This window comes from Rutilus rutilus (genome assembly GCF_951802725.1).
Source record: "Rutilus rutilus genome assembly, chromosome: 10".
Lineage (NCBI taxonomy): Eukaryota > Metazoa > Chordata > Actinopteri > Cypriniformes > Leuciscidae > Rutilus > Rutilus rutilus.
Genome location: NC_140215.1, coordinates 3,721,512 through 3,749,175, shown reverse-complemented (window position 1 = coordinate 3,749,175; position 27,664 = coordinate 3,721,512). Strand labels below are relative to the sequence as shown.

Below are 27,664 nucleotides of genomic sequence, written 5' to 3'. Positions count from 1 at the left end.
CGCCAAATTCTGACTCTACCATCTGAATGTCTCAACAGAAATCGAGACTCATCAGACCAGGCAACATTTTTCCAGTCTTCAACTGTCCAATTTTGGTGAGCTCGTGCAAATTGTAGCCTCTTTTTCCTATTTGTAGTGGAGATGAGTGGTACCCGGTGGGGTCTTCTGCTGTTGTAGCCCATCCGCCTCAAGGTTGTGCATGTTGTGGCTTCACAAATGCTTTGCTGCATACCTCGGTTGTAACGAGTGGTTATTTCAGTCAAAGTTGCTCTTCTATCAGCTTGAATCAGTCGGCCCATTCTCCTCTGACCTCTAGCATCAACAAGGCATTTTCGCCCACAGGACTGCCGCATACTGGATGTTTTTCCCTTTTCACACCATTCTTTGTAAACCCTAGAAATGGTTGTGCGTGAAAATCCCAGTAACTGAGCAGATTGTGAAATACTCAGACCGGCCCGTCTGGCACCAACAACCATGCCACGCTCAAAATTGCTTAAATCACCTTTCTTTCCCATTCTGACATTCAGTTTGGAGTTCAGGAGATTGTCTTGACCAGGACCACACCCCTAAATGCATTGAAGCAACTGCCATGTGATTGGTTGATTAGATAATTGCATTAATGAGAAATTGAACAGGTGTTCCTAATAATCCTTTAGGTGAGTGTACATGTTAGAAATATGTTAACATTGTGCTAAATCATGATTTTAAACAAAATGTTAGCAACATTAAAACATGCACGAAATCATTTTAGGAGCATGCTAGCAATGTGCTACATAATGTTAATACTGTACATGTTAAAAGCATGGTAGCAGTCTGTTAAATCATGATAGGAACATGCTAAATCATGCTATCAGCATGTTAAAACATGCTATAAACATGCGCTAAAAACATGTTAGCAACATTTTATTGACTTCTCTGAGTGAAACCTCATACTCATGGTTTTAAACTTTCAGACAAGGCTTCAAACTTTACTCGTCTAGTTAAACAGTGAGATTTAAAATGAGGTCAAACTTGATTAACAATCAGTTTAATTGAGCATCCATCGTATCGGCATGTCCAGCTATAACTCAAAGGCGTGATTTGCTGTGAACAGGATCTGCTAATGAGTTTATAATGGGCCGCTCATGATAGATGCAGCACTTCTCAACGTGAGAGTAGAAAAATCCCACGTGCTTTGCTCCACAAGCTCGCCAACACACTGTCAGTGCTCGTATATGTTAGGAATCCTGACAGATGCATCCGTTAAGACATGTTCTAAAAATACCCGGCGCAGGTCCTAACCTCGCTTTGTGAGGCCACGGTATAATTGCCAGCTAAACAAATGATCTCCCACCGGGGGGACGAGTGATGTTGTTGAAGAAGTCTTTCGGCTGAGACGGTGCCCGCTGTCAGCTCCTAGGGACCGTTGTCCCGTGTCTCTATCTATTGAACACATTTCACCTGCAAATGAGGATTTATCTTGGTAGTTCAGCAAGAGCTAGACGAGAAGTGCGGATTCTGAAATTCATTACCCGGGTCTCTCATGTTGGGGGGTTATTTTATCCTCACGGTGCAAAATTTTGATGAGATGGATCTCTGGTGTTGGCACAGCAGTGTAATGGACTAAAATTAAACAGGATTATCAAAATATTAATTAGTGTGGCAGTCATGAAGACATTACAGTAGAACCCAGAAATGAGCTTTGGGTGTATTAGGCCACAATGCGTTCCGGCTTTTCTAATACGGTTAACTGTGGTTAATTAAAGCTGTAAAAGCCCACGCTCTGTGCCAAAACCTAGTGAGGCTACGACATATAAGTGAGTGATTCGGAAAACTCTTCATAGGCTGTAATTCCAAGTGTTACATAAATAACACAAAGTGCATGGGATTCCCAAATCACAACTGATTTCAGAAGAGTCTGAAGATTACGTTAAGCATGTTACCCAATCCGTTTCATAATGAATCGAAAATACATATAAACTTCTCATAATAACAAAGCGTCTTTAATGTTGTGTTTTGTGCTTTAGCAAAGTATCTGTCAAACGAATTACAACCGAAAGCGTGATATGGCTTTGTGTCCTTGTTGAGTTGTAAAAAACTGTGATTTAATTAAAGAAGAATAAAATTATATAGTATTAAATAGCTCGTGATCTGGCAGTGAACTCCATATCTGCATGTGCTGTGAGTTTAGCATGCATTTAGGAACGTAGCGGGCACCAGTTTCGCATTATTTTCACATTTGCCTAATTCCCAACATTTTCATAAGAAGATGATCACAGCATTTCACCTGATTTGTAATGAGACCTGTTTGTAAACCTGGTTTCACAGAAACGGTAGCTTTCTGCCAGAATAAAAGCTCATCTGCAGTTTCTGTCCAAATGGAAGCTCAAGGGTTTATTTCTTGCAAGTGCAGAAATTGGGACAAATGTATTATAATTTTCCTTTACTGTAGCATACAATAACATGCTTGTGGAATATTCATTTTCATTTATTTTACAGTGCATTTGTCTACAATATTTGGCTATTACTGTCATAATATAAAATTATTATTATTATTGTGAATGTGGGTCGACTCGAGTCCCCTTTAAAGTTCAGGTCAAAATCAGTTCACCAACTTTTTCCTTTGTTTAATTCACACACTGAACATGGGCTGGAGTCCTGGGGGAGCGTATTATTGTGTACTATGCATTTTTATGCTTATTAGAGTATTGGGTCGTTTAACGGGTCGTAACCTCTTGGACATTATTTGTTTTGGGGTCATATGATGCTATTTTAAAGGTTCATTATTTTAAATAGTGGATGTAATAGAGTACACTGCAAAAAATGCTTTTCTTACTTTGGTTTCCAGTCCAAATATTAAAAAAAATCTTAAATCAAGATGCATTTACTGAAGTAGTAAAATGCCATAAGATGTTATGTCTTGTTTTCTGGGGAAATAAATCAAAATTAAGTGAGTTTTTGCTTAAAACAAGCAAATTTATCTGTCCATGGGGTAAGAAAAATAATCTTGTTTCTGTTTGAATTAAGATTATTTTTCTTACCCCATGGACAGATAATTTTGCTTGTTTTAAGCAAAAACTCACTTAATTTTGATTAATTCCCCCAGAAATTAAGACATAATATCTTATCTAATCTTACTTATCTAGTAAATGCATCTTGATTTAAGAATTTTTAGATATTTGGACTGGAAACCAGACAAAACACTAAGTAAGAAAAGCATTTTTTTTTGCAGTGTAGGTTAACATGCTTTAATGTTAAAGCTCCTACAAAGCTCCTCCTTACAAAAAGCTCAGAGCGCTCTGATTGGCCAGAAGACCCGGTGCGTTGTGATTGGTCAAACACCTCAAGAAACGCCAGCTTCAGCTTCCAAAGCTTTAAAGGGATACTCCACTTTTTTCGGAAATATGCTCATTTTACAACTCCCCCAGAGTTAAACAGATGAGTTTTACCGTTTTAGAATCCATTCAGCCGAACTCCGGGTCTGACGGTACCACTTTTAGCATAGCTTAGCATAGATCATTGATTCAGACGAGTCCAGTAGCATTTCTTTCAAAATGACCAAAGAGTTTCAATATTTTTCCTATTTAAAACTTGACTCTTCTGTAGTTAAACCGTGTACTAAGACCGACGAAAAATGAAAATGAAAAAGGAAAAGTTGCGATTTTCTAAGCCTATATGGCTAGGAACTACTCTCATTCCGGCGTAATAATCAAGGAACTGTGCGGCCGTACCATGGGTGCAGCAGGCGTAGTGATATGACGCAGCGCCTAAAAATAGTCCCCAGCTCGGTAACTTCTTCCAACGTGACCGGGACTAAGTTTGTCTAACCTATTAGACCTATTTTCAGGCGCTGCGTCATATCACTACGCCTAAAACGGTAAAACTCATCTGTTTAACTCTGGGGGAGTTGTAAAATGAGCATATTTCCGAAAAAAGTGGAGTATCCCTTTAAGCAATATCAAAAAATATTGTCTGGTTTTCCATCAGTTCGAGCCCAAGTCAGATTCTGAAAAAGCGGATGATCAAGCCGATCGATCAGAACCAACTTTTCAAGCACGACTCGAGCAGAACGTTTCCCAGTGGTCAGTAGTCTTTGTATATAGCCGGCGTTGTTCTCTCAGGTTCAGGAAGCTGTCCTCTGTAAAATGCCCTGTGCACAAGCAGACTTGTGGGTTGAACTACTCAGGAACAGATTCATAAATAAATCTTAACCTCTGATCCCCAGTTTCACCCGTTTTCAGAAGGCCAAACAAATCGGGTTTGCGTTGGCATCCAAACGTGACATGACGACACCACTACAATTCACTGAATCCTCATCTTCTTTCTTTGCGTATGCCTTTGGACGGGCATTATGCTAATATTTCACATTGTGACGTGGACGTTTGAGGAAGTAATATCTGTACTTGGATTTAGGCGTTTTATGTGTTAGATGGAATAAATCCTATTTGACTAAATGCACAAACAGATATATCACACACTAAGGGAAAAGGAAAACATTAAAAAGCATCATATGACCCCTTCAAAAGGCAGATCACTAGGTTTTGAAGCCTAGGAGAAAGCAACAGAGAACCTGATTAGCCTTAATGAGTCACATGAGTATTTTCCGATCTTTCTTGGTAAAATACAATCTGTTCGCAATCTTACTAATGAGCACCTTCTCTCTTTCCCAAGACGACCACTCTGATTGGCCTGTTGAAGACAGCGCGACTCCTCCGACTGGTTCGTGTTGCCAGAAAGCTGGACCGTTACTCTGAATACGGCGCTGCAGTTCTCATGCTCCTCATGTGTATATTTGCTCTGATTGCCCATTGGCTCGCCTGCATCTGGTACGCCATTGGAAATATGGAGAAACCGTACCTGGACCATAAGATCGGCTGGCTCGACAATCTCGAGGTGTCCATTGGGAAGAAAATAAACTACAGTGACCCCAGCTCTGGGCCGACCATAAAGGATAAATACGTCACTGCACTGTACTTCACATTCAGTTCGCTGACCAGCGTGGGCTTTGGAAACGTGTCCCCGAACACCAACTCGGAGAAGATCTTCTCCATCTGCGTCATGCTCATTGGATGTAAGTCTGAAACACATGCATGTACGCAAATAGCTTAAAGGGATCAATCGTTCCAAAACTGAAATTTCTGTCATCATTTACTCACCCTCATGACGTCCCAAACAAAACAAAAACAATTATTTTTCTGGAGAAAACAGAAAGGGAGAAAGTTTCCATGAAAAAAAAAAATATGGTGACTAAATAGTTTAATGTTTGGGTGAAATATTCCTTTGAATAGTGAAAGCAATATGTACACAACCATTTAAAAGTTTAAAGTTTTTTAAAGGAATCAGTAGGCCTACTTTTATTCAGTATAGACTGAAATTAAAGACATTTGTACTGTTACAAAAGATTTCTATTTCAAATAAATCTTGTTCTTTTGAACTTTCGATTCATCAAAGAATGCTGAATTCCTCTAAAATATGAATATTTAACATTGATAATAATCAGAAATGTTTCTTGAGCATCAAATCCTCATATTAGAATGATTTCTGAAGGATCATGTGACACTGAAGACTGGAGTAATGATGCTGAAAATTCAGCTTTGAATCACAGGAATGAATTAAATTTGAAAATATTTTCACATAGAAAACATTCAATTAAAATTTTAATAATATTTCACAATATTTACTGTATTGTTGATCAAATAAATGCAGCCTTGGTTAGCATAAGAGGCTTAAAAACATTTTTAAAGAATATAATTGAGCCCTGTTTGTTCGTGAGAGAAACTTAGCAAGGTATAAGAAAAAAATATTGAATTAATATTCTTCAATATTCAATTGAAGTGCATGTCCTGAGATGGCTGCAATGAATTTGAAATGACTCGGGTATCTGTAAACAATTCAGACTGCCATATTTAATCTCTGTTTCAATCTAGCAGATTAATCCTAATACTATTTCAAATCAATATGTTTATTGTCTTTTCAAGACCCCATGACATCATCTTTAATCCATGTCTGTTAGTGTTTAGCCCAGCTACTGTACTGCTAAATGTTGACAAAAATACATTTTAGCATATACATTTACAGTAAAACTACTGATGAATCATCCTGCACTCAGGGACAGACAGTGGTGTAAAGCATTTGTGTAAATGTTGGTAGTTAATGTACTTAAAGGGATAGTTCACCCAAAAAAATGGAAATTCTGTCATTTCTTGCCCACCCTCAAGTTGTTTCAAACCTGTATGAATTTCTTTCTTCTGCTGAACACAAAAGAAGATATTTTGAAGTCAATACTGACATGTAACAAAATATCTTCTTTTGGTGTTCAGCAGAATAAAGAAAGTCATACAGGTTTGAAACAACTTGAGGATGATGACAGAATTTTCTTTTTTGGGGGGTGAACTATCCCTTTAAGTGTCATTTTGGCTACTTTGTACTTTGAGCATCAAATGTATTAGCAACTGTTACTCTCTACTTGACTACATTTTTAAATAAGTATGTATTTATACACCAATACATTTACTCATTGCATTTTGCATAGCACCTAACTTTTTCTGCAGCAGTTTATTTCTGCTACAAAAGAAGTGATATCGCCATCTACAGAGCATTGGAGGCACTATACCGTGTGCGTTTCACCCTCGCTCACCTAAACTTGTCTACAGGGCTACTTTACGTGAACGCGAGTGCATTAGCAGGTATTGCTGAATCGCAGGTGTTTCATATATGAGATGAAGACATGGTGATGAGGCTGAAACCAGCACGTCCAGTGCAAGTCTTTAAAGATAAGACATTGAAAAACCAGTCCAATGTCAAAAATCATCCCTCAGTGGACTATTGAATCAGAACACATCAAGCATAATAATGATAATAATATATAAAGTAACACTGCTAATTTGATCTAAATTGGCCTTGCAAAATGTAACCTTGCATTTGCAATTTCACCCATGTGACCCTGCCTTGTCTTCTCCAGCTTTGATGTACGCCAGCATTTTTGGGAACGTTTCTGCCATCATCCAGCGGCTGTATTCGGGTACGGCTCGCTACCACATGCAGATGCTCCGTGTGAAAGAGTTCATCCGGTTCCACCAGATCCCAAACCCGCTCAGGCAGAGACTGGAGGAGTACTTCCAACACTCGTGGACCTACACCAACGGCATCGACCTGAACACGGTGCGTTTTGATACATCCTGATCTAGTTATTCAACTATTTTAGCCATGATATTTTCATTGCATGCGTTTTTCAAATCTTTATTTCAGATTCGCTAAGAAACACTCAAAAAATGCTGGATGGTTTCAACTCATGTTTGGGTCAAATATGGACAAACCCATCAGTTGGTTTACATTTTTATTGACCAAAACATGAGTTGAAACAACCCAGCATTTTTTTTGAGTGTAGGATCAATCAATAGTTTCTTTAAACCAAGGCTTTGCAAAAGGTCAATTAAAAACAATCATAAAACAAAAAGCGAGTGCTTTTTCTCTGAACTGTCTGCATTGCATGTGCGCCACAAGTACCGGATGCATGTAGGTTTATTTTATGGCAGTGGCTATTTGCACTAAGCGTTTAAATAGAAATAGATTATATTTATACTGTAAAATAGCAGCATTTTCTTTGCAATATGTGTAAATGGTAGGTAGATGCTTTTTTATTCTTATAGTGGCAGATACTATTTGCACCTCAGTGTTGTTGTACATTAAACGGTATGCAATAATAACAGTGTAAATTATTTAATTTATTAAATTATTAAATGGATGTACAAAATAAAGCCCTCCCTTCGCCTACCCCTATCTGACGTTAGACATTTTATTTCCACTTTTCAAACCTTTTCAAACAAATGCCTTTCAAATCTGATATTTGATGGGAAAAGGGAGTAGAGCGAGTTTGGCAGAAGTCGGATTCGAACTCGGGTTGAATTGCGTCAAAACTTGCTGCCATGCACCTCACCCCTACACTTCAGCTGTTAATTTTGTCTGGCCCAATCAGACGTCAGTGGGCGGAGTTAGTGTAAATAGCCTCTGTCAACACTTAGTGTAAATCGACACTCCGTTATTTTATTTCTGTTGCTCATTGAAGTTGGTTTGTTTAAAGGCACACTATGCAGGATTTGTACCTTAATATAACATTTTCGAAATCATTTCGATGGTAAACGAACTCGTAGTAGGGCGAATCATCCCGATAGCAAAGCAGGGGGGGACGCCGCTGGCAAAACCAGCAAGGCAAGTTTGAGAGGTGGCGCCCCGACAAATCTCGCGAGAATCACGACTTGCTTTACGGCACGACGTCACATACATCAACAACATATGAAGCAGCCTCTATGGAAGACACTAGCACGCATTTCAGACGTGAATCATGGCAGAGTCAACGAAGAAAGCGCGGTCGGAAGAGTGCAGAGACGGCTCTGCGTGAGTGGTATTTTCGACAGTAACGTTAAATACAAGCACTCCAAAGTGACTCTAGGGGGCGCTGTTTGAGAAAAACGGAAACTGCATAGTGTGCCTTTAACAAGTAACACTGTTGACAGAAGAACGTTAGTGGAAGACAGTTAAACAAGTTCCACCTTTAATGTTTACATTATCATTGTCACAGTTGAAAACACGTCGGCTTTCTTATTCCATAAGGGGGTTTGGCATCACGAATGCTTTATTTCCAGTCAGACCTTTATAGAACGAGACACACGTCTCCCTACCCTGGTAATCCAGAGTTCTCGCGAGAGCACAAGTTGAATTTGCTCAGCGAGTTACTCTGGTGTCGAGTAGTGATGCTCATTAAATATGCCCCTCGATCTGAGCTGCACCAATCACATTGGGTTATCTGATATAGGCGGGCTAGAGGCGAGATGACGACAGCGCTGTGACGTCGAAGTCATTGGTAAACATTGCAAGATGGCTATGGATGAACACCATTTGTTTGAAACGGCTTTGGCCGCTACAATGAAATATTTAGACTTTTTCTCTAAAAGAGGAACAGAAGACCCCGCTCGAATTGTTCCTTTGCAAGAAGAGCGTTTTTGCTGTTTTGCCGACCAGATACGGTAAGAGTCTAATCTACCAGTTAGCTCCACTGGTAGCTAAGCGATAACTTGTTGTGATTGGTCGTAGTGTTATCCAGTTGCGTGCAGCGAGATTTTCAAATGCATGCTTGGTGCCGCCCCGCGAGTTGGCCGATTTTCATTAGTCGACGCCAGACCATTAATCTTTCAGATTTAGGTCTGGATTTCCAGGCTACACGTCTCCTGGAAATCCTGTAGAATTCAACCAACACTGTAAAAAATTTGTAACACTGCCCAATCAAAAATTTCAATTGACCGATAACATCTACATTTTTCAATTGGCCCAAGTGAAATTCTGTAAATTCTAAAATTAAATGTACAGATTTTCACTTGGGCCAATTGAAAAATTTAGATGTTATCGGTCAATTGAAATTTTTGATTGGGCAGTGTTACAAATTTTTTACAGTGAATCAGATCCTGAAGTGTTTCCAATTTTGTGTGCCATACTTATCAGACGTTCAGCCAACAATCCGAGGCAGGGACTAGGGGACTTCAAGAAAATATTTTACGTCAAACGGGTTCAGCTGACGAAACAAGTGTGTGCATCCCTGTGCTAAGTCATGTTTGTTAGCACAAATCAGCCAAAAATGAAAAAAAAAAAAAAGTTTTTTTCTGTGGAGCGCAAAAGCTCTAAACAAGACGAAAAAGCACCATATGAGAATAATTAAAGTAGTTCATTCAACTTGTGCGCTGTATTCCAAATCTTCTGAAGAAATATGATCGCTTTCCACCAGGAAGAAGAGCAAAATTAAAGTTGTTATTCGCTGAAAAATGACCTGTAAAATACGTAAAAGAGCAAAATTCAAAAAAGTTCTCATTTTGTGTTCCTCAAAAAAGAAAATATGTGTTTGGAATACAAGGGTGACTAAATAATAAGTAAACAATGGCAGACGTTTCATTTTTGGCTGAGCTCTTCCTACAAATGATCTCTGAAATGCAATCTGAACATGTGATCACAGTATGAAAGTGTGAGTTTATGTACTGAAAGCAACACCTGTCTCTCTCCATGTCTGCCTCGTGTGAAATGGATCGACCTCGCCACCCTGGGAAGAGCAGGAGGTATTTATATAAACGCATCTTCATTCATGTCTTAGCTCTCATACACATCAAATCATAATAATAATAATGACAAAATAAAAAGTGCATCAAAATCATATATACTGTATATCACATATACTCGCATATACATATTCCATGCTAGCATGATTTAGCATAGGCATCTATGGTAGCCATTCTATTTTAGACGAGACTTGGAGTTTAAAAGTCGCACTTGTTAAAGCAAAGTCTGCATGTTGCTAAGAAACTGAATCATTTTTGTTGGCTATTATTGAACCCTCATTATTTCCTCTCTTTTAATTTATAATTGCACTGCTAGTGTGTACACAGTAGTTGGCACTTGCATAATTTTTTCACTTTCACTTAATCTGTCTAGGTTAAAGTCTCTTTCCTGCCACTTTAGCTGTATGAATACTTTGGCAGAAACATCATAATGCAAAATAAGTTCATTAGCAGTGGAAAAAAAAACTCTCAACACCAGGACTCTGCTCCAAAACCTAGTGAACTGTCGCTTTAAGGCATCATAGAAGTGCTCCCGTCTTGAAGGCTGCATCACATTACATATTTCACAATATTACTGTTTTTACTTTTGATCAGATAAATGCAACCTAGCTAAGTTTAAGAGACTGTTTTTAAATTGTACTTAACATTTGTGAGTGTTATTATTATTATTAATATTATTATTATTATTATTATTATAAGAGTACTGTATTGTTAGTGCCAGACAACAGCTCACTGAAATTTCAGTTAGGATTAGGTATCGTTTGCATTTGAACTATTCTGCTAATCGATGCCTAATTTCAATTCCGATAAGGTAAAAAAAAAAGTAGATATCATTCACATTTATTCAAAGTCGAACTCCAAAACATTTGATTGTAGCCGAATACCATGAACAAAAATCAACAGGCTAAAGAACACTTACACAAGAAACTTCTGCCTTTGGTTTAAAAATACCATAGTAAAAACAACTAGCCTAACTAATATACATTTCAAGCATTATTAAAGAAAAGTAAACACTCAGTAATAAAAAAAAAATTAAACAAAATGTGCAATTGCTCAAATAAATACAACTAAACAAACATACAATTGTGTGATTTTCAGGTATTCAGGTACAGAAACTGTAATCAAATGTAAAATAATACTGCATTTTATTTAAAAAAAATATATACATTACAAATATATTTACAAAAGTTATTCAGTCAAGAACAGTGAGTGAATTTTCTTTGTTGATTAACGTTATTATAGAGACGGCAGCAGGAATATTAGGCTACTGTCACTTTAAGAGCTGAACGGATCCAATATACTGTTACACGTGCGTGTTCTTTCTCAACTGTTTACATTCACTTAAGACAATCGACTGTTTATGAGGATATTTTGACAGTATTTTGTGTGTATTTGTCCATTCAAGTGCAAAAAGATGCAGAAGAGAACTCAGTTCGGTGTCACGCACTAGTCGGTATGAGAAGCGGCTTTCTGTGTGCAAGTTTTGGATGTGTGCGCAGCACAGAAAACAGCGCTTGGGTCTTCTTGCACTTGAATGGGTTAAAGTCCTATTAAAATGCACACAAAGGAATTAATAAGAGGAATCGATATTTTAAAGGGGTGGTTGATTATGATTTCATTTTTCTAACTTTAGTTAGTGTGTAATGTTGCTGTTTGAGCATAAACAACATCTGCAAAGTTACAACGCTCAAAGTTCAAAGCAAAGGGAGATATTTGCTTTTAAAGAAATTGCTTTTTAAGGACTACAACAAACGGCTGGTAGAGACTACACCACATTCCTCCCGGGTTAGTGACATCACCAACCCTAGAATTTACATAAACCCCGCCCCCAGGCATGCGAATATGCTAATCAATGACTAGAAGATAACTACACATAAGCTACATACATTCATCAACTAACCATTCAGAAATGTCCTGTTGCTTCTACATGCTGTCACTTCTTCTTGAGTCTCTCCATCATTGTCTGACTCCGGTTTGAACATAAAAGGCTAAAAGTTTTTGAAATTTTCAGTGCATGTCTGTGTGAGTGCAAGCTGTTGAAGCTCCGCCCCCTGTGCCAGGAGCAGCAGCTCATTTGCATTTAAAGGGACAGGCACAAAACGGTGCGTTTTTGCTCACCTTCAAAAAGTGACAATTTAAACATGCTATATAAAAATATCTGTGGGGTATTTTGAGCTAAAACTTCACATACACACTCTGGGGACATCAGAGACTTATTTTACATCTTGTGAAAAGGGCATTATACCACCCCTTTAATTTTATAACAAGTATCCGATTCCAAAATTGGAATCGATTTTCGAAATTCCAACCCTAGTCAGGACGCTGCCTGTGTACGAGTTACAGAGCCTATTAACACCACAGAATGACAAACAGTGTAATTGAAGATAATGTCTGCACTAATGTTTTGCCTTTAATCTTCAGTGATGGATCTGATAGAGTTGAGTATGTTTTCACCTCATTCTCACGTCTCTCTGCAGGTCTTAAAGGGCTTTCCTGAGTGTTTGCAGGCAGATATTTGTCTCCATCTGAACCAAAGTCTCCTTCAGGGATGTAAGGCATTCCAGGGTGCGACTCAAGGGTGTCTGCGTGCTCTCGCCATGCGCTTCAAAACCACGCACGCCCCTCCTGGAGACACACTCGTGCACTGTGGAGACGTTCTCACTGCACTCTACTTCCTGTCTCGAGGATCCATTGAGATCCTCAAGGACGACATAGTGGTGGCCATTCTGGGTAAGAGCTCACAAGCTTGTTTTGAAGGAAGCGCTAATGGAAAGTGACATCAAATCCATAATATATGAAAAACATGAATATATAAAATGAATAAATAAAAATATTACTATAAAATGACACACACATATTATATTGTATGTGTGTGTGCATATATACAAATAGTATATGTGTGCGTGTATTTACATTTACATTTAGTCATTTAGCAGATGCTTTTGTCCAAAGCGACTTACTATTTAGGACTAATCGTGAAAAGGCAAAAACAATGCAAGAAGTGCTCAAAATACGAAGTTCAGGCATTGCTCAGAGTAGCAAAAGCCAGATAAGGGAGGATTAAAGGAATAAAAAAAAAATTATATATATATATATATATATATATATATATATATAATGTTTTTGTTTTTTACGAGGTTGCACATTGCTGCACATTGGTATATATACCATGTATATGTATATAATTCATTACATTTTATTTGTCTCGGCACCCAAAGCACTATACACAGAAAGGAGGAATCTCCTCAACCACCACCAATGTGCAGCATTTACCTGGATGATGCGCCGGCCGCCATTTTGCGCCAGAACGCCCACCACACACCAGCTTACTGGTGGAGAGGAGACAGAGTAATGAAGCCAATCAGTATATGGGGATGATTAGGAGGCCATGATGGACAGAGGCCACTGCAAATTTGGCTAGGATGGGATTTTTAATGACCACAGAGAGTCAGGACCTCAGTTTAATGTCTCATCCAAACGATAGTGCTTGTTACAGTATAGTGTCCCCGTCAAAGAGTATAGAAGCCCAAGAGGCGAAACTCTGTTGTGTTATGGGTAACAGTCTGTAGATGGCGCTGCGGAGGCGCGTCCGCCATTATGGACTGAAAGCTGCTGAAATCGTTAGCGCCAGTCAATGGCAAAATCCATTTTAGTAGGTGTTTATAGTTCATATGTGCACTTGCTAGATTGCACATCTTTTTTGTACCTTTCCGCCTGTAATAGGACATTCATAGATTGTTTTTTTCTTGCCATTGAAACGTTCACTGTGTGCACTTTCACTGAAGATGTTGAAAAAACAAGTTGTTAATATTTTTGTGATATTCTATGTAAAATAATTAACTGTTAGAAATGTTCATTTATAATTTATAATTTTTTCAAATCATACAGTATATATGGTGATGTTCACTAATTTCAAAATCAACATTGAATACATATCTTATTACTTAAATCTAATTACTGTGTGTCTGCCTATAGCCTAGCCCTAGCCTATATTATTTCATGAATTTCTGTTAGTCATATAACAAGGAAAATGCATAATAGAACATAAATATTGATAGATTCAAGTTTTGCAGTAATTTTATAATTGTATCTTTGCAAACCGTATAGGCTAATGAAGCCGATTCAGTGGGGGACATACCCTTACTAAAAAGTACTATAGGAATCTTATAGTATTTTGGGACAAATTATTATAGTAATCTTATAGGAATACTATAGTAATTTGGGACATACTACAGAAGTACGATAAGACTACTATATAAATACTATAGCAGCTTTAAAATATTATAGAGGTATTACAGAACATCACAGAAGTATGTTATGTTCTGTAATACCTCTATAATATCCTAGAGCCGCTATAGTATTTCTATAGTAGTCTTATAGTACTTCTATAGTAATATTTTGTCCCAAAATACTATTTTCCTAAGGGTAATTAGGCCATGCATAACCAACACATAGACGAATATTTTCTGTCATTTAACGTCATTTAACGTCGGTCATCCTCATTAATGTATTTTAAATTGTTTTCATATTTAGATATGACGGCCAGAAAAAATTACGTTATGTTAAGGTTTTGTTATGTCAAGTTTTTCAGTGCCATTGACTCCCATTATTTGTCGGCGTTTTCCTTCAGTTTTCAGTCCATAATGGCGGCCGCGCCGTCACGTCATGGGGGCAACTGTTGCTATGGAGCGTTCTATTGAGTTTCGCCTCTTGGGCTTCTATACTCTTTGTCCCCGTCACAGGGCGTTAGGACCCACACAGACCACAGGGTGAGCGCCCCCTACTGGTCTCACTAACACCTCTTCCAGCAGTAACCTGGTTTTCCCAGGAGGTCAGTGGGTGACCAGTCTTGGGCTACAGGGTGATGGCTGTTATATATATGCACACACACGTAAGATGCTCACCAGTGCTGCATTGATTTGATATTAATATTGTGAAATATTATTACAATTTAAAAGAACTGTTTACTGTTTGACATGATCCTTCAGAAATCATTCTAATATGTTGATTTGCTGCTTAACAGACATTTCTGATTATTATCAATGTTGAAAATAGTTTCATATTTTTGTGCAAACTATAATACATTCTTTTTTTTCAAGATTCTTTGATGAATAGAAAGTCAAAAAGAACAATTTATTTTATATATATAATATTTTAGAACATTATAAATTGTTATTGATTACTTTAATGCATCATTGCTGAATGCAATTATTTTAATTTTAATAATTTTAATATTTAATTTTAATATTAATATTAATATGAATAATATTAATTTCTTTAAAAAAAAGTAAAAAAAAATCTTACTGAACCCCAAACTTTTCAAATGTTAGTTTATAAAAAATATAATGACTATTACTCAGTGGCGTTTAGAAGGAAATTTTGAGATTAGACCTCTTGGTACTTCAATAACCCTGCTCTAGATATTTAATTAAGGAATCACTTTTTCACTTATAAATGACTATTTTAATCAAGAGTAGACTATTTTTAAAGTCTTGCATAAGAATATATGTCATTGTCTCATTATTTCTCACTGTGCTCTTGTGATCGATGTTTTAGAGATAGCCGATAATGCAATAGTTTGAGTCGTGTGTGTGTGCGAGGACTTTATGTTGTTTACCGATGCGGTGGTTAGCAACGAGAGCGAGAGAGAGAGAGAGAGAGAGAGAGGGCACACTCTGTATCTCCCACTGGGTAGATGTGCCATTGTCCCTACAAGCTTTAACACACAGCAGAGAGCCCAGGTGCCCAGGGTGCCGTTTGCTCCGTCTACAAATCAAAAGGCACAGTTATTGTTCTCTCAGAAAATGTCAAACAGATGAGCATATTCTGGAAACAAGCCTGTCTTTCCTTTTCAGGTTTTTTGCATTGTGTTCCATTCTGTGTCTAGAACCGTGTCTGATAAGAAGAGGCTTCTGACATTTCTATTAAGTGGCTCCTGCTGGATGTGTTTGGCATCGAGAGAGAGAGAGAGAGAGAGAGAGAGAGAGAGAGAGAGAGAGAGAGAGAGAGAGAGAGAGAGAGAGAGAGAGAGAGAGAGAGAGAGAGAGAGAGAGAGAGAGAGAGAGAGAGAGAGAGAGAGAGAGAGAGAGAGAGAGAGAGAGAGAGAGAGAGAGAGAGAGAGAGAGAGAGAGAGAGAGAGAGATTATTATTGTTATTATAGACAATAATAATAGAGTTATTATTATTGTTGTTACTATTCAGCAATAATGTATTAAATTGATCAAAAAGTGATGGTAAAGACATTTAAAATGTTATAAAATAATTTTATTTTAAATAAATGCTGTTCTTTTGAACATTCTACTCAAATAATCATGGAAAAAAGTAGTGAAAAAATAATATGAAGCTGCACAACTGTTTTCAACAAGTTATTGGTAATAATAATAAATGTTTCTTGAGCATCAAATCATATCAGAATGATTTCTGAAGGATCATGTGACACTGAAGACTGGAAATTCAGCTTCGATCACAGGAATAAATGACATTTGAAAATATATTTACATAGAAAATAGTTCTTTTAAATTGTAATAATATTTCACAATATTACTGTTTTTACTGTATTTTTGATCGGACGAATGCAGTCTTGGTGAGAGACTTCTTTCAAAAACATTTAAAAAACTTTGAAATAAATATGCCTAATTTAAAGGTTTTTACGCATTAAATACTTGAAATTCACTAGAATATTTGAAATCAGAAACTGTGCATTAACTCATTAATCGTTCCATCACTATTGACTACTTAAACACAGCGAAGTATTACTGGATTTGTGCGTCAAGTGATGGGGTAGGGGAGTGAAATTATATTTATATCGTCTTGCTATAAATGTCATTTTCTTTACATTTAAAAAAGAGCTATTTAAGGGGAAAAAAACAATCCTTGCGAGGAGATCCCCAGACCGATTCAATTTAGTGTGCCTCCTTTATTTTAAAACCCACCAGACGCCACTGCAATCTTTTAGTCATTTGCTTGTGTCCTGAAAGCGAACCCTTAGTGTTGTGTAATATCGGAGCGATACATGTGCAGTTAATGGCAACAATAATTAGCCGGCACTTTTGATGCCAGAGAGCCGGCGTGTGACTGACAGGTCTTCTTAACTTCAACACAGTTTAAAAGCTCTGTTTTTTCATCAGATGAATATTCGCTGACATAATAGGGTCAAAACAGTGCAGACGGCCGCGGTGAAAAGTTCTCAAACCTCACAAAGTGACTCTTTATGCTGAAATGCTGCCAGTGGAGCTGAACTCGTGTTGAACCCTGAGCCTTCATTTAAAGGGATATTTCACCGCTGGAAAGATGAATGTGTATTTAAATTGGGTCATTTATGTAGTAGAAATGTGAAATTATTTTAGAAGTTGGTGCCTTCTAGACTGAGAAAAGCCAGAAAATGTATTTTTGGCTCATGTGGGTGAAAGACAACAACTCCCAGAATGCACTTGAGTTGCTGCCCTACGAGGACACTCCCAAGCCACGCCTCCCGGTTACAGAGGGCAGTATCGGAAGAAATGATACAACTAGGCTACTAGTCGACTCGAAACTGAAAAGACGGCGTTTTATCGTGAGCTCCCCCTATGGGCGGGTTGAACACATGCGGAACGAGCTCCTCCTACTGGCTGGAGTCTCTCGCCTCTGGACAAAAAAGCCTCTGATGATGATAAATGATGATTTTTGTGTCATTTGAGGGTTTTTTCCAGACACACAATACAGAAATCTCTCGTCTCAGGAGGACATGAGGGAGGGAAACACGGCCATTCCAAAATACTACCGGGTTTCTACTGATACAAAGCTTAATGCTAATCGGTGAAGTATCCCTTTAATAATGTTCTTTGGATCCATTAAGAAGAGAAAGTGCTTCTCATCCCTCCTGCGCTCCACTGGAAGGCCCACAATGCTTCACTTCTGCTGCTTCTTCATGGTGAGATTTAGAAAGGTGTCAGATCCCTTATGAACAGCCGTGTCAGGCATTTTAGCCAATTGAGTTTAATGTCACCTGCAGCTCAGTCACGTCTCTCTTATTTAAAGCAGAATCACTCGGTGGGCCTGACATTTACCCAGGAAGCGGCCCAGCTGAGAGCCCGCTGATTTTTGAGATAAACTGTAACTTGAATGGACTTTGGTGCAGGACGTTTGTGCCATTTTTATAAAACATAAGAGACAATGGTAAGGAAAGATGTATAATTAAAAATAAAATACATTTGCACTTCCTGAACAAGCAGTGCTTGTAAAGGTAAAGGTTGAGATACATTACTGTTCAAAAGGTTTTTTTTTTTTTTTTACAAGATGTATTAAAATTGATCAAAAGTGACAGTAAATCATTTATAATGTTACAAAAGATTTGTACTTTTTAACTTACTTTTCATTAAAGAATCCTGAATAGAAAGTATCACAGTTTCCACAAAAATATTAAGCAGCAAAAACTGTAATAATCATAAATATCATATTAATCATCATATTAGAAGGATTTCTGAAGGATCATGTGACGCTGAAGACTGGAGTAATGATGCTGAAAATTCAGCTTTGATCACTGGAATAAATTACATTTCAATATATGTTCAAATATAAAACAGTTATTTTAAATTGTAATAATATTTCACAATATTACTGTTTTTACTGTAATTTTTTGATCAAATAAATGCAGCACTGGTGAGCATAAGAGACTTTAAAAACATTTTAAAATCCAACCAGCCTCAAACTTTTGAAAGTCAGTGTTTTATTATATAAAATTCTTTGTTTCTGCAATAATGAAATGCTGCATCACATCTGTCATATCGCTCAGCGCACGTCTTGTTTTCAACTGCACACCGGAATCAATAGTGTAAAGGCGGCTATAAATGATTAAACACATGCAAGGAAGGCAAGACTAATTACAATTCAGAATGCAAATAGAAGAGAGAAGGAAGACAGAAAAGGAGGGGTTTAAAGAGACGGTTTCTTTTCTAAAACATTTCAGACACTGTGAGAAAAGAGCTGATGCTGCGATGTATATTATGAGATGATTAAAGTGTTTTTTTTGAGCTAGATCTCAACAAAATAAGGAGCTTTTAAAATAGCATAAAAGTGGCACTTTAATTCAAAAGAGCAATTCAAATCCTGTTTTCTGAGATCTTTAAAGAAAGGCAAAAGAACAAACAGTTGTTATTCAGCGAGAGGTCGAGGGGAAAAGAACAGCATATACAGTACCTGACATCATCTGATTCATAATCTCCACAGACAGAGCGAGCGCTGGTAATCCGCATGACCTAAACTGACCTTGCTTGTCCAGACACACGTACTGTATACACACACAATCAGCATCTGAAATCCCATGCAGACACAAGCATATAGATGGATCTCTGAGGCGGAACAGTGTGATAGTGATCACAAAACCAGTCTCGAGTCGCACGGGTTTATTTGTGGCAATAGCCAACAATACATTGTATGGGTCAAAATTATCCAAAAATCATTAGGATATTAAGTAAAGATCATGTTCCATAAAGATATTTTGTACATTTCCTACCGTAAATATATAAAACATTTATTTTTGTGAGTGAATGCAGCACAATCGTGAACATAAATGAACAACTTTAAAGGAGATTTTCTCAATGTTTCGATTTTTTTACACCCTCAGATTCCAGATTTTCAATAGTTGTATCTCGACTAAATATTGTCCTATCCTAACAAACCATACATCAATGGAAACCTCATTTATTCAGCTTTCATGTGATGTATAAACCTCAATTTCTAAAAATTGACCCATGTGACTGGTTTTGTGGTCCAGGGTCAGATATGTCTAAACATGTCATGCATCTGAGTTCTCGACAAACCTAACCTGAATGTGTGCTTTGTTCTCCAGGTAAGAATGATATATTTGGAGAGATGATCCACCTGTACGCCAAGCCGGGGAAGTCGAACGCTGACGTCCGAGCGCTCAGCTACTGCGACCTGCACACCATCCAGAGAGAAGAGCTGCTGGAGGTTTTAGACATGTATCCAGAGTTCGCAGACTATTTCCTCACCAATCTGGAGCTGACCTTTAACCTGCGGGATGAGAATTCAAAGGTACTTCCCATCGAAAGCAAGAAATAATATACAAAACATATGAAATGAAAGCATTTCTCGGTCACCCCAGAGATCATTATTGCGTGTTGTTGTTGGGCTCTTCTTCTTCTTCAGAGCATTTTTTCACAAGCCAGTGATTCAGACGGAGAGGATACGAAGAGTCGAAGGAAGATCTCCTTTAAACGTAAACCATCACAAGGTGAATATGATCCATTGATAATCTACATTGTTAAAAGCGCTATATAAAGGAAGATGACTTGACTTGAATTACATTACACCGTGCCACTGTTGCAGGAACTTAAAGGGATACTCCACATTTTTTGGAAATAGGCTCATTTTACAACTCCCCCAGAGTTAAAGCAGCGCCTGAAAATAGTCCCCAGCTCGGTAACTTCCAACGTGACCGGGACTAAGTTTGTCTAACCTATTAGACCTATTTCCAGGCGCTGCGTCATATCATTACGCCTGCTGGACTCATGGTACGGCAGCAAAGTTTCTTGATTATTACGCAGGAATGAGAGTATAGTTCCTAGCCATATCAGCCTAGAAAATCGCAACTTTACATTTTCCGTCGGTCTTAGTACACGATGTAACTACAGAAGAGTCAAGTTTTAAATAGGAAAAATATCTAAACTCTTTGGTCATTTTTTTTAGAGAGATGCTAATGGTCCTGTCCGATTCAATGATCTATGCTAAGCTATGCTAAAAGTGGTACCGCCAGACCCGGAGATCGGCTGAATGGATTCGAAAACGGTAAAACTCAACTGTTTACCTCTGGGGGAGCTGTAAAATGAGCCTATTTCCAAAAAAAGTGGAGTATCCCTTTAACGGCAAAATGGTTAAATATTTCACAGTTTGGTTTGTATCAGTAGGCGCGTTTTCATTACCCTTCAAATTGCGCAAATTGAAATTGCGAATTGAAAATACGCCCAATGGAAACGTCCATTTATCGCAAAAAAGTTTTTCTGCTCGCATGAGGTGGTTTTTCAGGCAATTCGAAAAATAAATATTTCACAAAACTGCAATGGAAACAGTTTTTGCGCATTTACAGGTCAGCTGACGTAGACGACGCGGTACGTTTGGACATAATACGAGACTGAGTTCTTTATTAAATTCATAAAAGACAAAAGATTTACAGGAATACTGGATTCTAAACCTCAATGAAATGCCACAATCAAGACCTGGAAGCAGAAATGAGTGAGAAACGCCCAGAAACACCTCATATGTGCCGCTCTCAAGGATAAGGGTCTTTCCTTGCCATTAATGATTGGATAACACACATACGTCTCCTTCGATTAATAATAATGGGCAGTGCGGTGGCTGAGATGCATAAACCTACCAACGTCCATTGATTTTTGGAATGACTTATCGCGAGAGGAAAAAATTTAGTTTTAGTCGCATAACATTGTTTTTTTCCGACATTTAGAAAAAAAACGCAAGAATTTTACGCAGATCTAATGGAAACACGCCTAGTTTCAGGGGTGCGTTTTCTCCCGTACAACAATGTAACTCGCCGGTTAACTACCAGAGTATGAGGCATCTTTGAAGAAATCAACAAGCTAGTCAGGATTGTTTCCCCGAAACCGTATTGTTGCAATTTTGTTTGAGATCGAATTAATGCCATATTTTGGGCTGTAAATTATGGACATGCAATCAGAGGACTAATACTTTTTTTTCCCTCAGTAATTTTGCTTTATTTCAAGTTTCAATCATAGCCTCGTTCTTACGTACTAGAGCACATATAGACATGCACACTCTTCAAAATGAAAGAGGTCTTGTTTAAGAGGCATCATTATAGTGTTATTATTGCAGAATAAACTGTTGTTTTACAGCTGTAATCATGATGAACGTCTACGTCTCTGGTGAGCTCTTAAAACACTGTTGGGACATTTTAAAACACTTACCGTGGAAAAACACTTAAATGCACAACTTCAACGACCAGGGAGAATCAAATTTATGGTCATAAAAATGATCTACTCCGTAGTCCAAGGAGAAAGTCAATATTTTTTAATGTGAAGCGTTTTTGACCTCATTAACTCCTATTACAAGGAAACGGCTTAGCGCTGCTTAATGTACTGAGACACCGACTGGAAAGAACATTCTGCTTTTGCACCTCAATGATTATAAAAACTCTCCATAGATGAGCCCATAATCTTACATCTTGTGTACTATAATAAAACATGAGCAGTGAAAAGAACTGTAATGTTTAACAATGATTATGCTTGTAGACAGTGTTTATGATTTATGATCAAGGATTGAGAGAAATACGTTATTGCTTTGGTATGTTCAAACTATTTCTTCATAACAGGCTTCTATGGGAAGAAAATGGTCACAATAAGGTTTCATTTGTTAATTACACTATTAAACATGAACAATGAATAATACTTCTACAGCATTTGTTAACCTAATGTTCATTTTAATATTTACTAATACATTTTTTAAATCAAAATTGGTATCTGTTGACATACATGAACAAACAATGAATAATTGTATTTTTATTAACTAACATTAACAAAGATGAATATATTCGGTACTAAAATACATTTCTCAATGTTAGTTCATGTTAGTTAATGCATTAATACACAAATGAGACCTTATTGTAATGCGTTACTAAATAAAATACATTGTTTTTTGTCAAATTATATTTATGGTTTGGTTCAGACCTTACATTTTATTTAATATTAAACATTCATTCAAAGTAAAAAGAGTATTTATTATAAAGACTGTACTTAATATAGTTTCTTTAGCCAAAATGTTAATTAATGTGTCAATATATGTTTTGGGCTTAATTTCACCGTGTACAGAAGCTAAATTAGCTATAATTAGCTAAAAAAAAGTTGGTTTAAAGTATAATTTTTAGTCCGATCTCTTTCTGCTTAAAATTGTGTTTGGACAGTGTTGTTTTTCCATCGGGTCTGATCTTCAACACGTTTTGTACCCCTGACCGATCGTCCCGTAGTAGGAAGCCTGAAAGAAGCGGACAGCGAGTGCCGGACGGAGCGGCGAGAGTCTCGTCTCAGCTCTAAGAGAAGCTCTGAGGACCGTCGCACCTCCAGAGACGAGCAGCAAAGGCTTCTGGGAGCAGCGATAATGGAGTATCCATCCGTACAGAGCTACACCTCCACGCCGGGCTTCAGTCCTCCCGCAGAGGACGCCGAAAAAAAGACATATGATGGTGAGGATTTAGTGGTAGTTCATCTTAACACCATGTGTCATTGTTGTCCGTTTCTGTTGCGTCACACACCTGAAGAGACAAATATACACACACAAATTCACAGGGTAGTCACTCCGTAGATTGCTTTCTCATCCTGTACAGAACAATGATGCATATTTTAAAAAAGACACAATCACAAACATGGTGTTTAGAAGTTTCTTTATTTACAGTAAGTAAACCGCATTAACTAACTAAAATAGCTTTTCTTTTTTTCTTAAAAAGGCCATATTATGTCTTCAAAAGTCAATCAAGTTTTCAGTCTTGATTTTGTTTTTAGGCTCTACTAGAACAGGTTTTCATGCTTGAATGTTCAAAAAACACATAACTTTCCCCATATTCTCCATTATTGCAGCTCGTCTCTTCCCAGTCTGTCAGTGACGCTCTGTTTAGTTCCTGTCTCTATGAAGCCCCTCCTTCTGAAAAGCACAGTTCTCTGATTGGTCGGCTGGAGCAGTGCGTTATGATTGGTCAAGCGCTTTGATCGTGTTTGGGAAATGTCCCGCCCCTTACCATAACCGCCAGTTTCAACACACTACTGACTAACTCAACCAGGCCCCGCCCCTTTATTTTGCGTATTAATTATTTAAATAATAATAATTAATATTATTATTGTGTGATGCGTTCGTTCCCGGAAGAAAACTCAAGACTACAATAGAGGCGTTTCAGGGAGTTCAGAAACACCGACACTGATATAGAGAAGAACTCCCGCTGGAGGGACTTTCAGAGCTTTTTCACGCTCAAACTGCAACATTACACACTAAAGAAACATGAACAATGAAAAAAAGCATCATAGGTACTTTTTAAGTGAAAAATCTATTTCATGATTGCTGATTTAGCTTTGTTTATGGTGAAATTTAGACTTAAGTTGAGTCTAATTTGCCTGATTTGGTCAGATGCACATGGCTGGGAATTAAAGTCAGCCAGAAACATTGATGGAAATGAAGTTGTTCCCAGTCGTCCAGGAGAACACTGTGTCCATTATGTGATCCGTTTGGCAGTCGCCGCTCTCCCGTCTGTTCCCAACTGCACATTTTGCTTAATAAAGGTTTTGGTCGATCTCAAAATCCCTCAAAAGGATTTATGCCGACATAGTCCAAACCCTGTTCACTATAGCATTATCAATGACAATATTAATCTATTATAGCACTTAAATAATAATTTCAACATTTTTTATCCACATAAGTTATCCACACATGCTTAAATTTGTTTCATAATAGGAAAACATATTTTCTTGTGACTTTTGTCAACCTATTGCTAATAAAACTATGTATATCAAGATATCTGATATCTTGAATTCTAAACATTTAGTTGATGATTTCTATTATTTGCACCATGATGGCAACATTAATAGTCAACTTAAAAACCTTGAAATAAAGGAATCACTGCATTATTTACACTCGTCATTGGCTTCGCATTCGTACGCTATCATAATCCTTCAAGAACAATCTCTGCCAGAGCAATAGTAGTAAGAAGTCTGTCGACCTTCACAAGCTTTTAAAGCGCTCTGTATATCCTGTGCTTTCGGCGAAGAAGAAACAGGCTTTTAGCTTGATGGATGACTCCAAAACAAAAACCAATCTACATTCATCCTAAAAACTTTTCAGACATTGTTAGTCCTTTAAAACACTGCTTTACAGGGTATAAAAGGAAAGCAGAGCTCAGACACAGGGAGGAAAAAAGTATTGATCGAATCAGTCTGTTCCTAAATCCAAGCTAAAGCATCATGATGAGCGAGAGAGAGAGAGAGAGAGAGAGAGAAGTAGATGGCACGGTAAAACAGGGTCTTTCAGGAGCTTAAGGCACAGTGCGGCCCGTTTTACAGGCTTTAGGAAAATCCGCTGGGCATCTATTCCCTAACTCTCCTCAACGAGTACACAATGTTCCCTCCTGTGCCACAGACAACCACTAGAGAGGGGGATTGCCATTGGAATATGACCTCCACACACACACACACACACACACACACACAAACATGCACAAACCCTCTAAACTCAACATGATTATCATGGCATTGAAATATTAAAGCGATGTAATCATTTACCTTCATGCCGTTCCAACCTCAGGACACTCTTTCCCATGTGGACGCGGAACGAGGCTCTGAAAAGCATATACATTTTTTTTATATATAAATGTGGTCCATATAACTTGTACACTTTATTTTGAATATATTCACATGATATAGTCACATGATAGCTTTGTTTGAGGAACCGACTGGAATTTAGTCGTTACTCACTGAAAATCTTCCCTCCGCTGTAGACATCAATGATGTTTGGCCATAAAATAAGCATATAAATATACAAACCAATTCAATGGTGTGGTCATGTGTTTATATACACCTTGCAGAATCTTCAAAATGTTAATATTTTAAATCAAGCATTTTTTAAAATGCAGGTGGGCATAAAAATTTGATTTTGTTTTTAATTAGTACTGCCATGAATAAGTCATTTCATGCTTTTTTTATGTTATTAAAAACATTAATTATTGACAAAAACATTTAAAAGATCTTTTTTTCTTAATCTTATTTTCATAATTTAGTATTGCCCTTCTGAAGCTATATAAGACATTTACATGTTTCCCAGAAGACCTAAACCTGTATGACTTTTTTTCTGTCTGTTAAACACAAAAGATGATATATTACACATTTACAGTGCATATATATATATATTTTAGTGACATAGGGGTGAGTAAATGATAACAGAATTTTCATTTTTGCCTCAACTTTAATACAGTAAATATATAATTTATTGTCAGCTTTCATGTGTTACATGTTCTGGAAAAAGCAAACAGCTCTTGCTGTGGGCATCTTCCTTTCAACTCTATTCACGTAATACACATAATACATGATTATGTACAGTACTTCATCTGATGTGAGCGGACATATTAGAGGTCATGCAAGTTTCCCTGATGATGTTTTTTTGTTTAATGTGTAGGCCAGGGTTATTATAGTTTACAAAAAATAAAACCATAAAAAATGCCCTTACTTTAAATAAAATAAACTGAAATAAAATATTTAAAAAATAAACTAGTTGCCACGACTACATTTTAATTTTCATTTAGTTTAACTTGATGCACAAAAGTAAAAAAAAAAAAAAAAAAAAGCATCTAATAAAAATGACAAAAACATACTAAATATTATGAAAATGTACAAATAAAAAACGGATTCAAATATTAATAAAAACTATAATAGTATCTCTACTAAAATAACACTGGTGCACTCTTATAAGTATTAACCCTTTTGACATATTGAGCTCATCTGTATGCTAGTGTACTTTTATAAGTTGACGAAATTAACTTTTAGCAGATTTATACACACTTAAAATGTCTCTTACAGGGAAAAAACAACAAAAATATTGATGCCAATATTCAATATTCTCCAAGTTCTGGTCTCAGCAGGAAATCTGCACTTCTCGTGGTGCTTTCAAAGAGAAACCTCACCCGTCGTTGAACACGTTTGTCCCAGAGATGATCACGTCAGGTGTCTTCTCAGTCTCCGTCCATGCATGAGGGTCAATCTGTCCCGGAGGAATGTAATTTCCCTACACTGCTCATCTCTGGTTCCTCCCGTCTCTGATCGGACATGTAGACAGCCGTTCTGATCAGCATATAGCAGGTGTCTGTGAGAGATAACCATTGGCTTTAGTGTTTCTATTAGTCCTGAGCCTCACCGATAGGAAAGTCACAGCAATATAACACCAATACAAGCGCTAACACAGAGACAGCAGGCCTTTACACACACCTGAGATGCAATTTCTCACTAGATATTGTCACAGGTATTTTCAACTTACAGGTCTGCAGGTGTGTTAGGAGAATCACGGACAACACTGAAAATCAATGCTAACTGGAAATAATGAATGCAACTAATATTATAATCATGCATCGTAACAATAAAGACTAATCAACTTACATGGAGAAAGTACATCCTATTGGATTTGCTGTTGATGTCATGCATCCAATCAAAGTCTATTGTATTTTGATGCTAATTCATTTCTCACTTGTAAGAATCTAGCCAAATAGAGTTCTGCAAGGATGATGCATTTTTATAGACCAAAAATGAGCATTTTAGCACTTCCTTTTCCATCTTTCCAAATCCAGTGGGTATTTTTAATGGGTTTTTGGTTAAATGCCTGAAATAAGGTCTGTTCTGAACTATATTTTCACAGTTTATCCTACTTTCCCACATAAAATACATCATCAGTAACAGATACAACATATATTTATTATCATATGCACAGTAAAACACCACAATAGCCCATTGTGTTGTTTTTTTAAAGCTTTAAAATGAACACTAATGTAGCAACACTTGGATGAGCACCAATGCATGTGTGTATTTTATCCCTGT

At 37.3% G+C, this 27,664-nt stretch overlaps 1 protein-coding gene and 1 long non-coding RNA gene across 2 annotated transcripts in view; one reads left to right on the top strand and one right to left on the bottom strand.

The window, feature by feature from the left end:
• The window catches only part of LOC311297957 (potassium voltage-gated channel subfamily H member 7), a gene marked incomplete at its 3' end in the record, with an annotated part of 99,930 nt that overhangs the window by 63,760 nt on the left and 8,506 nt on the right, over positions 1-27,664 (top strand). Inside the window, exons 7-12 of the mRNA XM_084420470.1 lie at positions 4,651-5,050; positions 6,941-7,140; positions 12,557-12,809; positions 19,906-20,111; positions 20,226-20,310; positions 23,071-23,286. Coding sequence (XP_084276596.1) covers positions 4,651-5,050; positions 6,941-7,140; positions 12,557-12,809; positions 19,906-20,111; positions 20,226-20,310; positions 23,071-23,286 — 1,360 coding nt within the window. The remainder of the gene's footprint in view (positions 1-4,650; positions 5,051-6,940; positions 7,141-12,556; positions 12,810-19,905; positions 20,112-20,225; positions 20,311-23,070; positions 23,287-27,664) is intronic.
• Positions 23,219-27,626, bottom strand: LOC311297958. The gene is made up of 3 exons (XR_014628896.1): positions 26,761-27,626; positions 25,367-25,422; positions 23,219-23,355 (listed from the first exon to the last, which is right to left on the bottom strand). It is a non-coding gene; the product is annotated as an uncharacterized lncRNA (long non-coding RNA).